This window comes from Diadema antillarum, unplaced genomic scaffold (genome assembly GCF_040938485.1).
Source record: "Diadema antillarum isolate AM-2024a unplaced genomic scaffold, OU_Dant_1.0 seq00000775_RagTag, whole genome shotgun sequence".
In the NCBI taxonomy this organism is placed as follows: Eukaryota; Metazoa; Echinodermata; class Echinoidea; order Diadematoida; family Diadematidae; genus Diadema; species Diadema antillarum.
In genome coordinates, this window is record NW_027271664.1 from 1,284,121 (window position 1) to 1,296,705 (window position 12,585).

The following is a 12,585-nucleotide window of genomic DNA, read 5'->3' on the forward strand; positions in this document are numbered from 1 at the left end:
GCCATGGTAGCTTTATTTTGGGGGTAAGACAGCTAAGGTTTGGACAGGACATCAGTAACTGATTATCTGTTTATTCAAAAAATGTTATTTTCACTAAAATTTCAGATGCAGGGTCTTGTCGCCCAAGGGACAATATCATATATGCACACGTGGGGATGGAAAAATCACAGGTAACGCGCAGTAAAAAAACAAACAAACAAACAAACAAACGAACAAACAAAAACATGTAAGGTGATAGTTGAAAGTCCAGTACTTACGAATATCATAAGCACGCAGAGTGCTTTTGGAATTACCCTTATATTGATATCTACTATAGTGGTCATGGATGCAACCATTTCTAGTGACGTAATCAGAATATGCCACAAGTTTCATAAGAGCACGCGGCGAGACTCATAAGAATACAAGACAAATTTCAACACCAAATACCAGCAGGCCATAATTCAATATTACTCTTGTATCTCAAAACCTTCAGCACCCTAGAATTGGGGTGAGACCAATTTATTTTCAAATTTTCACCATTTAGAAAAAAAAATATTAACATTGGAACTTCAATTTCTGCCAATTATTTTGGCGGTCATCTTGGACATTTCAAAACCCTAGGGGACGCAAAAATGGCAACAACAAAATGTCGAGGGTGCTGAATGGGGTCTCAAAAATTTCAGTATTGACAGTTATTTTGGCGGTCATCATGGAATTCTCAAAACCCCCCAAAACACAAAAGTTGCATCAGCCAGGTTCGGATTCAACACCCTCAAAAAAGGGTAAAACTACCAATTGTTTTCAATTTTACACCATTTAGAACGAATTAGGGGGCCTACATGGGAATTTCCGTTTTTGACGGCCATTTGGGGGCCATTTTGGCGGCCATCTTTATCATCTCAAAACCATTAAGGATGTAAGAGCTGAATCCTGCAGCTTCAAATTCAGCAAACTCAAAATAGGGTAAAACCATCAATTTGTTTTCAATTTTACACCATTTAGAAGGAAAAAAAGGTGTCTACTTGTGAGTTTCCACTTTTGGTGGTCATTTTGGTGGCCATCTTTATTATCTCAAAACCCTTAAGGATAAAGAAGTTTTATCAAGATTCTGATTCAGCACCCTCGAACTAGGGTAAAGCCATCAATAGTTTTTCAATTTCCCACCATTTAGAAGGAAATACAGGGGAATTTCCAGTTTTGGCGGCCATTTTGGCGGCCATCTTGAATATCTCAGAACCCTTAACGATGCAAGAGTTGCATCATCCTGATTCGGATTCAGCACCGTCGAAATAGCTTCGAACTATTGTTTTCAATTACTCACCACTAAGAAGGAAATACATAGGAATTTCCGGTTTGGGAGGCCATTTTGGCAGCCAATTTGGCGGCCATCTTGAATATCTCAAAATCCTCAATGATGAAAGAGTCGCATCAGCCAGATTCGGATTCAACATCCTCGAAATAGCTTAGAACCATTAAAATTGCTTTGAACTTCTCACCATTTAGAAGGAAATACATAGGAATTTCCGGGTAAATTGGCTGCCATTTTGGCGGCCATCTTGAATATCTCAATATCATCAAGGATGCAAGAGTCGCATCAGCCAGATTCGGATTCAGCACCCTCGAAATAGCTTAGAACCATCAATTGTTTTCAATTTCTCACCATTTAGAAGGAAATGCATAGGAATTTCCGATTTTGGCGGCCATTTTGGCAGCCATCTTGAATATCTCAAAATCCTCAATGATGAAAGAGTCGCATCAGCCAGATTCGGATTCAACATCCTCGAAATAGCTTAGAACCATTAAAATTGCTTTGAACTTCTCACCATTTAGAAGGAAATACATAGGAATTTCCGGGTAAATTGGCTGCCATTTTGGCGGCCATCTTGAATATCTCAATATCATCAAGGATGCAAGAGTCGCATCAGCCAGATTCGGATTCAGCACCCTCGAAATAGCTTAGAACCATCAATTGTTTTCAATTTCTCACCATTTAGAAGGAAATGCATAGGAATTTCCGATTTTGGCGGCCATTTTGGCAGCCATCTTGAATATCTCAAAATCCTCAAGGATGCAAGAGTTGCATCATCCAGATTTGGATTCAACACCCTCGAAATAGGGTAAAACCATGAATTGTTTTCAATTTCTCACCATTTAGAAGGAAATACATGGGAATTTCCGGTTTTGGCGGCCATTTTGGCGGCCATCTTAAATATCTCAAAACCCTCAAGGATGCAAGAGTTGCATCATGCAGATTCGGATTCAGCACCCCCGAAATAGGGTAAAACCATCAAAAAACATTGGGTGGACGGTAAAACAAGGTTCAGCCTTTGGCACCCAGACTAATCCAATCATGATATTCTTTTAAGATCGTTGTTTAGAACGTTTTCAATATGGATAGGGTCATTATGTGACAAGCGAATTCGACACTTCTTTACTTGACTGACAATGTCATTGATATAAATCACAAAGAGAACTGGCCCCAGGATAGTGGTGGGACACCATGGAATATATCTGAAAAATTTGACTGTAGAAGAATTTAAAAGTGTTCCGACTTTTCGATTTGTTAAATAGCTTCTAAACCAAGCAAGACAAGCGTCAGGAAAAAAAAACATTCGCTTTAGCTTTTGCAACATAATGAAAGGATCCACCGTATCGAACGCTTTCTTCAAATCAATAAAGATTGACCCTGTGTAAAGACCTCTGTCGATGGCAACCAAAAAGTCATCCGTGACTTTTAGCAAAGCAGTGGTGGTAGAATGTTCTCTCGAAAGCCTGACTGTGCTGTAGATAGCAGATCGTTTGTTTTTAAATAACTTGTAAGCTGCTTTTGTACTATTTTTTCAAGATCTCTTGAAACACAGGGTAAAATGGCAATGGGGCGATAATTTATAGGACAAGATTTATCACCTGACTTGAATAAAGGAATGAGTTTGGTCATTTTCCACTGAATGGGGTTGATTGATTGATTTTATTTCTAAATTTCTTTGTCATATATAAATGAAATACAAAGTCAATTGAACAAACTAATTGAGTACAGTGTAATTTGAATCTTACAGTTAAAACAAATGACTAATTCAAATATCTTATTTTTCCCCTTTATTGAATACACGATGTAAAGCAGAACTAAACAAATCTATTTTGTGCATACATTTATGCAAACATACGCTACAGTATATTTATTGCTCAAAAACAAATTATGCAATTATTCTTGATGCACAGAATTCAGGAGACCATTATCATGAGCAAACGCTTGACGAGGACAATAGCCTAAGAAATTATTGTCTATGTAGAATACAACATTAAGAATATAACAAATACATTACAACATACTGAGTGGCGATAAAGAGAAAGAAAGAGAAGAATGAGGGGACAAAGTGCAGTAATGCATTGTGCAAGATGTGAAGTGTTTGAAAAAAAAATTATATGCGTTCTTTTCTGATGCTTTAGGAACGATAGCTTGTGCGTTTACATGGTAGCATTATCATTATAAGAACGTGTAATATCAAGAAAAAAGAAATAACAACATAATTATGTTCAGCGGATTCTCTGACTGCAAAATGAAATTTGGAAAAATTGATGTTCTTGGGATATCAATGTGAAAAACCTCATTTTTAGAGAACAATAAACACTGTCGGCAGCAACTCGATACCATAGCACAACAGAAAGATGAGAGCGGGGTGAAACATTTTTCTTTTTATCTCATCGTAACATACATCGTCGATGTTCCACACGTTTTTCAATTATGCAAAAGAAGAGCAAGTTACAAGTAAGTAAGCGTCTTTATGCAAAGGTTGATACAAGTGTGATATCTTTTATTCGCAGTATTTCTAATCTCTTGTTTCGATAGTCATTTGCAGGTCAAGTATCTCGCCACCAAGTAGAATGGTATTTTAAGTTGTAATTAACTACAGTCTAGACCTCCTAAAGCCCAACCCCGCGTCCCCGCCGTAGGAGGTGGAAACAGGTAATGCTGGCCAACGGGGCTCTGGTGAAGCTACGACGGGCCTAGCAAGCCGGTAGCGGATAACTATTGCTCGAGACAAACAAAGGAGATATAAACGGACCGATCAAAACGGAAAACGGACCGGACATGAAAACGGACAACGATTTACGGATACCCAAATGGTTTGCACATGGAACATCTGTGGCTTGAAGGATAAAGAACCTGAACTAGTGGAATTCATGACACAACGTAAGATTTCGATCATGGGGATTCCAGACACCAGAAGGAAAGGAACAGGGACTAAGAAAATTGACTCAGATTTCGTTCTCAACTGGAGCGGAGTGAACAAAGACCAGAGAGCAGTACACGGTGTTGGTTTTATCCTGCATTCCTACACAGCGAAAAACATTTTAAACACCGAGTACATCTCAGAGCGAATTGTTAAGATAAGAGTGAGGGAAGGAAAGAAGGTTGCAAACTATATACAGATCTACGCACCTTGCAACGACACATACTCAGATGAAGAAAAGGACAAATTCTTTGGAAATCTCTCAGAAATTATCAACAAGGTCCATGACAGTGAAGACCTCTACGTTATGGGAGACTTTAACGGCAGAGTAGGTGAGAGAAGAATGCCATGGACACCACATCTTGGCCCACACAGTGACCACCAAACCCCCTGCAATTACAATGGCAACCTTGTGCTGGAACTGTGTGCAGAGCATGAACTTATGGTCGCCAACACCTTCTTCCAACATCGACCCAGTCACATTTATACTTGGTACAAGTGGAACGACATGGAAGTAAGGTCTCAGATTGACTTTATTCTTATAAGAACTGGTATGAGAAAGATCATCACGGATGCAAAGGTCATACCAAACGCGTTCCTAGACACAGACCACAGACCAATCATTTTGAAACACACAGCACAGAAGAAGAAGAGGCCAGGCAAAAGGAAACAGATAGAGAGAATTAACATGAGGAAACTTCAAAATACTGAGGTACAGGACCACATCCTCAACGTGGTAGGCCAAAAGCTGAAAGAGGTGGACCCCACAAACACGAATGTTGAAGAGGCCTGGAGCACCTTCAAAGCTACTCTTCTGGACACCCTGCAAGATGCCTGCGGCTATAGAAAGGCAGGGAACGGAACAAGAAAGGCGACAGCATGGTGGAACGAGGACGTCAAAGAGGCAATCAAAGAAAAGAAGAGGCTCTTCAAGGTCTGGCTGAAGTCAAAGCAGGACGATGACTACGAAGCGTACAGCCACGCAAGAAGAAATAGCAAACGAGTGATAAAAGCAGCAAAGGAGGCCTCATGGAGAAAGTATGGTGAAGACCTTAGTGAACTGTGTAAACACTCCCCGAGAGAGTTTTACAAAAGTGTGAAAGCCATGCGGGTACGCGACGAACCCTTTGACCCCACCACTGTGATCAACGACGCAAATGGGCAGTCTCTGCAGGAAGAGGATGAGATCACGCAGAGAGGGAGGAATATTTTAAGGACCTTCTAAATCCATCTGGAGTGAGCGACACACAATCACAGTTCACTCCCAACCACCCAGACCACTCCGAACCAACCATCTTGGAGAGTGAAGTAAGATGGGCCATCAAGAAAAGCCCTAAAGGAAAATCAGCAGGCGTAGATGGCATAACAACAGAAGCTGTCCAGGCCTGTGGAGAGACGGGAGTTGAGTGGCTCACAATCATATTCCAGAAGGCGTGGGAGGAAAGGAGAGTCCCAGAAGACTGGCAGAACAGAAGCAACAATGGCGGCTGTGTGTTAGCACCGTGTGTCTCTACCGTGTCATTACTGGTTTACTGTATCTGCGTTTCGACTCTGTTTGACTTGCAATGTACAAACTGCAAGTTTCCTTACATCACAAGCCACGTCAGGAGTAAGTCCAAATCGTCTCCAACCATGTCGTCGTCGAGAACGAGACTAAAGAAGAAATCTTCTAAATCTGGTCACCATGTTGAAACCATCGACGAAGATTCCCCCGAGGACTCCCCCGACCTGGCTGGGCATTCCAGTCTAGGTTGTACCGGCAGAGACGTCTCTACTGCTGCTGGGCACTCAAGCACTACACCTCATTCAAATGCAAATTGTGCTGCCGACACAAGTGAAAGTGCGAATGCAAATGCGAGCACGGACAATGTCAAGACCGCCGACATGAAAGAGCTCATTTCCGAGCAAGTGATGAAAGCCCTTTGTTCAGAATCCGTCATCAAGGAAATAGTTGACGCCGTTTACACAGCTGTCTACGAGAAACTTGGGGATGAACTTCATGCTTCGTTTCAGCTAGAATTGAAGCAAAGGGACGAAAAGATCAGTGAACTTGCTTCATCATCGGAGAAACTCCAGAAGAAGATCAAATACTTGGAATCAGAGCTGGAGAAACAGGAACAGTATTCACGTCGTCAGTGTCTACGAGTATACGGCCTCCCAGAATCTCCAAAGGAGAATACGGATGATGCCATCCTCGCTCTTGCCACCAAGATCGGTGTCGACCTGGATGTTCGGGACCTAGACAGAAGCCATAGGATCACCTCCAAGCCGCGCTCCGGCGATCGATCTACCAACCATCGGTCACCTGCAAAACCCAGACCACTCCTAGTCAAATTTGCGAGATACAACGCTCGTAACCAGATGTATGCTGCCAAGTCGCGATTGAAGGGGACAGGAATTGTCATCCGCGAAGACTTGACATCTGAAAGGCAGGAACTGTACTACAAAGCACTCTCTCACGTGAACACTACGCAAACATGGTCATCTGACGGAAGAATTTTCACAATAACAAAAAACGGAACCAAGAAACTGATCACTTCTCTCCGCGACATCGACACTTTGTGAATAATCAATAAAGCTTCATTATCTCTGTCTTCTAATGGCGTCTTTCTGTGAGTATCTAGGCACTGATTTTTCGGTCAATTCTGATGACGATGAGAATTCCTATTCTCAAAATTACACCTCTGATTGCAATTATTATGATTTTGAACAGTTTCGTGATTCAGTATCTATCAATGCGTCGATGAACAAGCTTAGAATTTCATAAGACTAAATTTGATTCAAAATGTATGTGGAAATTTATTAACCGGACTCTGGGAAAAACTGATAGTAATCTGCCTGAAATTTTAGTACAAGGAAATGATGTTATATGTGATCAAGTTTTAATAGCAAATATTTTTAATGAACATTTTGTGGATGTTGGTCCAAATTTGTCTCGTTCGATTGATACATCAGATACGTCTATGAGTTTTTCTGATTTTCTCTCTGGTAATTTTGAACGTTCTTTCTTTTTTAAACCGGTTTCTGAATCAGAAATATATGATATTGTTCACAAAATTGATGGTAACAAGAGTGCTGGCTTTGATAACATACCCGCTTCCATTGTAAAATCAGTTATCACATTTATTATTAAACCAATTGTACATATATGTAATTTATCTTTTGAAACCGGCGTATTTCCATCCAGTATGAAAACTGCCAAAGTTATCCCTGTGTTTAAGAAAGGGGACAAGAATGATTGTAATAACTACAGACCTATATCAGTACTACCGGTTTTTGCAAAAATATTGGAGAGAATAGCATTTGATAGGCTTTACACTTTTCTTAATCAGAATGATATTCTTTGTTCTAATCAATATGGTTTCCGTTCCCATTATTCTACTGAGTTTGCTATAATTGATTTATATGATCGGGTATTGAATCTTATCAATAAAAATAAGCATGCAATTGCAATATTTATGGATTTATCGAAGGCCTTCGACACCCTTTCCCATTCAGTTTTATTATCCAAATTGCAATACTACGGGGTTCGTGGTATACCATACCAGTGGTTTCATAGTTATTTAACTGGGCGAAAACAATATACTGTATACAATACTTACTGCTCTAATAGCAACTCATTATTGTGCGGTGTTCCCCAGGGGTCCATATTAGGACCCCTTCTGTTTTTGATATATATCAATGATATTGTAAAATGTGCACCGTTTTTTCAGTTCTTATTATTTGCAGATGACACTACTTTAGTAGCATCCCATTCTGATTTTTCAGTTTTGATTGATTCCATAAATGAAAATTTGAATTTAGTTTATACTTGGCTTCTCTGTAATAAGTTATCATTGAATGTTCTCAAAACAAAATATGTCGTATTTCGTTATTCGCAAAATTTGAGTGAAAATTATGACAACATATCATTGTATATAAATGACACTGAAATTGAACACTGCTCGGTAGTAACATACTTGGGAGTGACATTAGATCAACATTTTGCCTGGGATTTTCATATAAATCATGTCAGTTCGAAGGTATCCAGGATCATTGGTATACTTCAACATATAAGGCATTTTGTCCCCCTTCGTATTTTGTTTATGATGTACAATGCATTTATTCTTCCATATATTATGTATTGCAACACTGTGTGGGCCACTGCATACCCGTCCAAACTCTGCAAACTGCACCGTCTTCAAAAACGGGCTCTGCGTATCTGTTCAAATGCCGAATTTTATGCTCCATCTATGCCTTTATTTTATAGTTTGAACACTCTAAATATTTATGATATTAATAGATTAAGTATTTGTATGATTATGCATCGTTATTTTTCCAATACATTACCTGAGTATCTGATGGAAATGTTTTCTTTGAATCTGGATGTACACAATTATGATACTAGAAATAGACAACTTTTCCACAAATCTAGAGTAACTTCCCATTCCCTGTATAAATCGATTCGGTATACTGGACCAAATATGTGGAATTCTCTGCCTCCATCACTACGCAATATTCAATTTCTGAACTCATTTAAAATTAAGTATAAGTTTCATCTTTTGTCGTTTTATGTTTAACGCAACAACTTATATTCACTCACATTCACACACTCGCTCACGCGCGAACACACATTGAGTTATTCTGTGCTGTACTGTAGCTATATATTTCTATGTCATACGTTATGGGTGTATCTACCTGTCAAGCCTCCTAGGCTTTTACTGATACATCCTATTTCATTTTTCTTTATTACAATGCACTCCGTTTGTTCTATTGTATTTGTTCGCTGATAGTATTTTTACCATTTTAACCTGTACATATTGTGTATATATGCATGATTGTTATTTTTCCAATCTTTTTATCCGAAGAATGAAATAAACGAATGAATGAATGAAGAACGCAGTCGTGATACCAATATGGAAGAAAAAGGGGAACAAGAAGGATTGCAGCACCTACAGGGGCATATCACTCTTCAGCCATGTAGGAAAGATGTATGCAAAAATCTTGGAGCAACGCACTAGGGCGAAGGCAGAACATTTCCTGAGCGACGCCCAGCTTGGCTTTAGGAAAGGGAGAGGCTGTACTGACGCCATCTTTGCACTGAGACTGCTGAGTGAAATGGCCCTAGAGTACAACAAAGCACTCCATCTGGTATTTGTTGACCAAGAAAAAGCATTTGATAGAGTGAACAGAGACAAGCTATGGAGAGTCCTGGAGCACTATGACATCAAGGGGCAGCTCCTAGACAATATCAGATCTATATACACCAACAGCAAGAGCGCAGTTCGTACCTCTAGTGGACTTTCCAACTGGTTCCCCGTAACTTCCGGGGTGAGACAGGGCTGTGTCCTCTCTCCCCTGCTCTTTATCATATACATGGACCAGATCACAAAGGAGGCAAACCCAGACCTGGAGGCACTAAATGAACTCCTGTTTGTTGATGATCAAGCCATAATGAACAACAACAAGGATGAATTGCAGGAACACACAGATCTGCTCAACGCATGCTGTGAGAGTTATGACATGAAAATCAGTGTGAGTAAGACTGAAGCCATGACAGTCAGTAGAACCCCAGAGAAGCTTGAAATCAACATCAATGGAGCTCAACTGAAGCAGACAACTGAGTTCAAGTACCTGGGCAGCATATTTACAGTAGACGGGAAACTAGACAGAGAAATAGAAACACGCTGCCAGAAAGCAAACGCAGTCAGCTACCAACTGGCCCCCCTTCTCAGACACCCCAATATCCCAATGTGCACAAAGGCAAAGCTCGTCAACACCATATTCCTGCCAACTCTCACTTACCAGTGCCAGACATGGCCCCTAACAAGAACTCTTGAGCAGAAGCTGGTAACATGCGAGATGAAGTGTCTGAGGAAAGCCGTGAACAAGACCAGGAGGGACATGATACGAAATAAGGTGATCAGAGACATGGAAGGCGCCACATCTGTCCTACATCCTATCAAGCAACAACGTATCAAATGGTTCGGTCACCTCACACGGATGCCACCCAACCAGCCCCCCTTACAAGCTTACAACCTGAGATACTCGGGTGCAAGAGCCAGAGGCAGACTAAGGCGACGCTGGAGAGACTCTGTGGCAGATACCCTGAATGCTCACGATATGTCCCTTCTCTCACAGGCTACCCGCTTGGCAGCACAAAGACGTTTATATCTCCCCGCGACGCCCCCGGGTACAAGCGGAAGGAAAAATGAAAAAAAAATTAAATGAAAAAAATTAACTACAGTCAAACCTGTCTTAGCGGCTAACTATCTTTGGCGACCACCTGCTTTATAGCGGCCACTGAAAAATCCCCCGCACGAAATTTCTTTATCAGAGCCTTTATATAGCGGTCACCTGCCTAACGCGGCCAGTGGCCAAAAAAAAAAAAAAAAAAATAGCTGAACCGTTGAATCAGCAATGAGTATACTTTGGCTTTCTTTTTCATTGCGTACATTCTACCGAGTCCTATCTCAGTCACAACCACACAGACATGATTGACAAAAGTAATGCAGCTCTTTGCCGTGAAAAAAACCGTCTTTTGAATACCGCTAATTTGACACGTTTGAGTAGAACTAGCCTCTAGTAATGTCGCTCTAAATAAATGCTACAAGGACAAAGACAGCTCCTAATAATATCGTAGAATTTGAACAAGATTAAAATACCTTTGAATAAATAGGTCACTTGACTGGGTATTGTGTGTTGCTTATGTCAGTGTCGCACATCATCAATCCCTCACATTCATTCATTCGTGAACCCCATTCATGTAAACCGGCACGACCCAGTGCGGTTTCTCAGGCCAGAAATGTTATTTCAGAAATCAAAAGAACAGAAATAGGCAAAAAAACAACAACAACAACAACGAACAACAACAACCATAAAACAATAAAATGAAGCAAATTGTACACACACATACACACACACACACATACACACAAATCCATATTATTATAATAGCTGCACATGCAAACTAATTTGCTTGTGGTTTTTGTTTGAATGACACGCGGTATCTTATGCTATAATACAAAGCAAGTGTTGACATTATAAATGTCCACAGACCTGTCTATAGCGGCCACTTTTGTTGTTTCCCTTGGACGGGCCCTTTACTCAACACGGATTTGACTGTATCTGTAACTACATATCATACTCAGCAAGATATTTCATCCCGCCATAACGACATATACTATCTCAACGTGAGGTCGAGTTGACTGTATAATTCATGTACAGATGACATTCACATTTTGTGAAGGGTATTTGTTGAAAGAGTGTAAGTGCCTCTGCAGGTATACACCTGTGCATGCATTTGGAAATGACTTTTGTACAGCAAGATAAATTTTATGTCACCATGACAATTATTCTTTTTCAGGAAACAGACTTGAAAGATGATTTGTATGTCATCACGATAGCATGAGTTTTCGGAAGTCACTTTTAGCAAGATACGTCAGGCAACCATATCGACATAAAGTATATATTTTTTTTAAGAAGTTAACATGGCATGATGAACTGCTTGAATAACAATGATAGTTTATTAGATTTATATACCAGGAACCCAAATCGAAGCTTGCCAGGGAGCAGCGCACTGTACGAGTTTGACTGCAGTCACAGACAGACAGAAGTGATCAATATACAGCGTGAGGGCGCTATTATGTGGGAGTTACTTCATGTGGAGACAAACATTGTAGATGAAGTAGAAGGAAGGAAATTAGAAATGTTGCTTTATTGTTCTCTTCATTTGATGCACTGGTTATTTGCTTGAAAGTTTAGCTTTTCCTGAAAAACAATTTTGATGTTCTCATTCTATTGTATGCATCACACTTTTTTCAGTTGAAGTCGGGGAGCCTGGTTAATTCGGAAAACGATATGCAATAAATCAGACAGTACATTGCATCCTGCTTGCATTTTATAGCTACATTACAATGCTGAATTGTCCACTAACAATATATTCCTCTTGATTAGGCAACAATAATGTTCAATAACAATGTTCAACAAATGTTCTTTACTTTGGAGATTGCCTTCTTAAAATATGGCGCGACTTTACTCTTCTTACATGTCTTGTTACTGTTCGACGAGACTTTGCCACTATTTCGTCCAGTTTTGTCCCAACTTTTTTTTGTGTGCACATCTTATCTTTTTAACAATTTCACCTAGTATATCCATTATGTTTTATGATATCATTTTCACTTTGATTCACTCGGTGTACATGTGGATCGTTATGACTGGCAATACATGCATTTATCCGAACCTGACCAAGAACTGTAGAAAAGCGAGTGATGTTAACTGCCATTAAGTATGAGGATCACGGACTGTAGGGAATGACGAAGCCATCTTTCATCCACTGACTCAACTGGTTGGTTCTGTACACTCCTATTATATGTATAAAAGGAGAGTACATTAT

At 40.0% G+C, this 12,585-nt stretch overlaps 2 protein-coding genes across 2 annotated transcripts in view; both read left to right on the forward strand.

The window, feature by feature from the left end:
• The window catches only part of LOC139738929 (NACHT, LRR and PYD domains-containing protein 3-like), a 230,446-nt gene that overhangs the window by 162,948 nt on the left and 54,913 nt on the right, over window positions 1-12,585 (forward strand). The gene's annotated exons all lie outside the window — the stretch shown is intronic.
• Window positions 4,186-5,436, forward strand: LOC139738941 (craniofacial development protein 2-like). The gene has a single exon (XM_071649564.1). It carries the CDS (start codon window positions 4,186-4,188, stop codon window positions 5,434-5,436), a length of 1,251 nt encoding a protein of 416 aa, XP_071505665.1.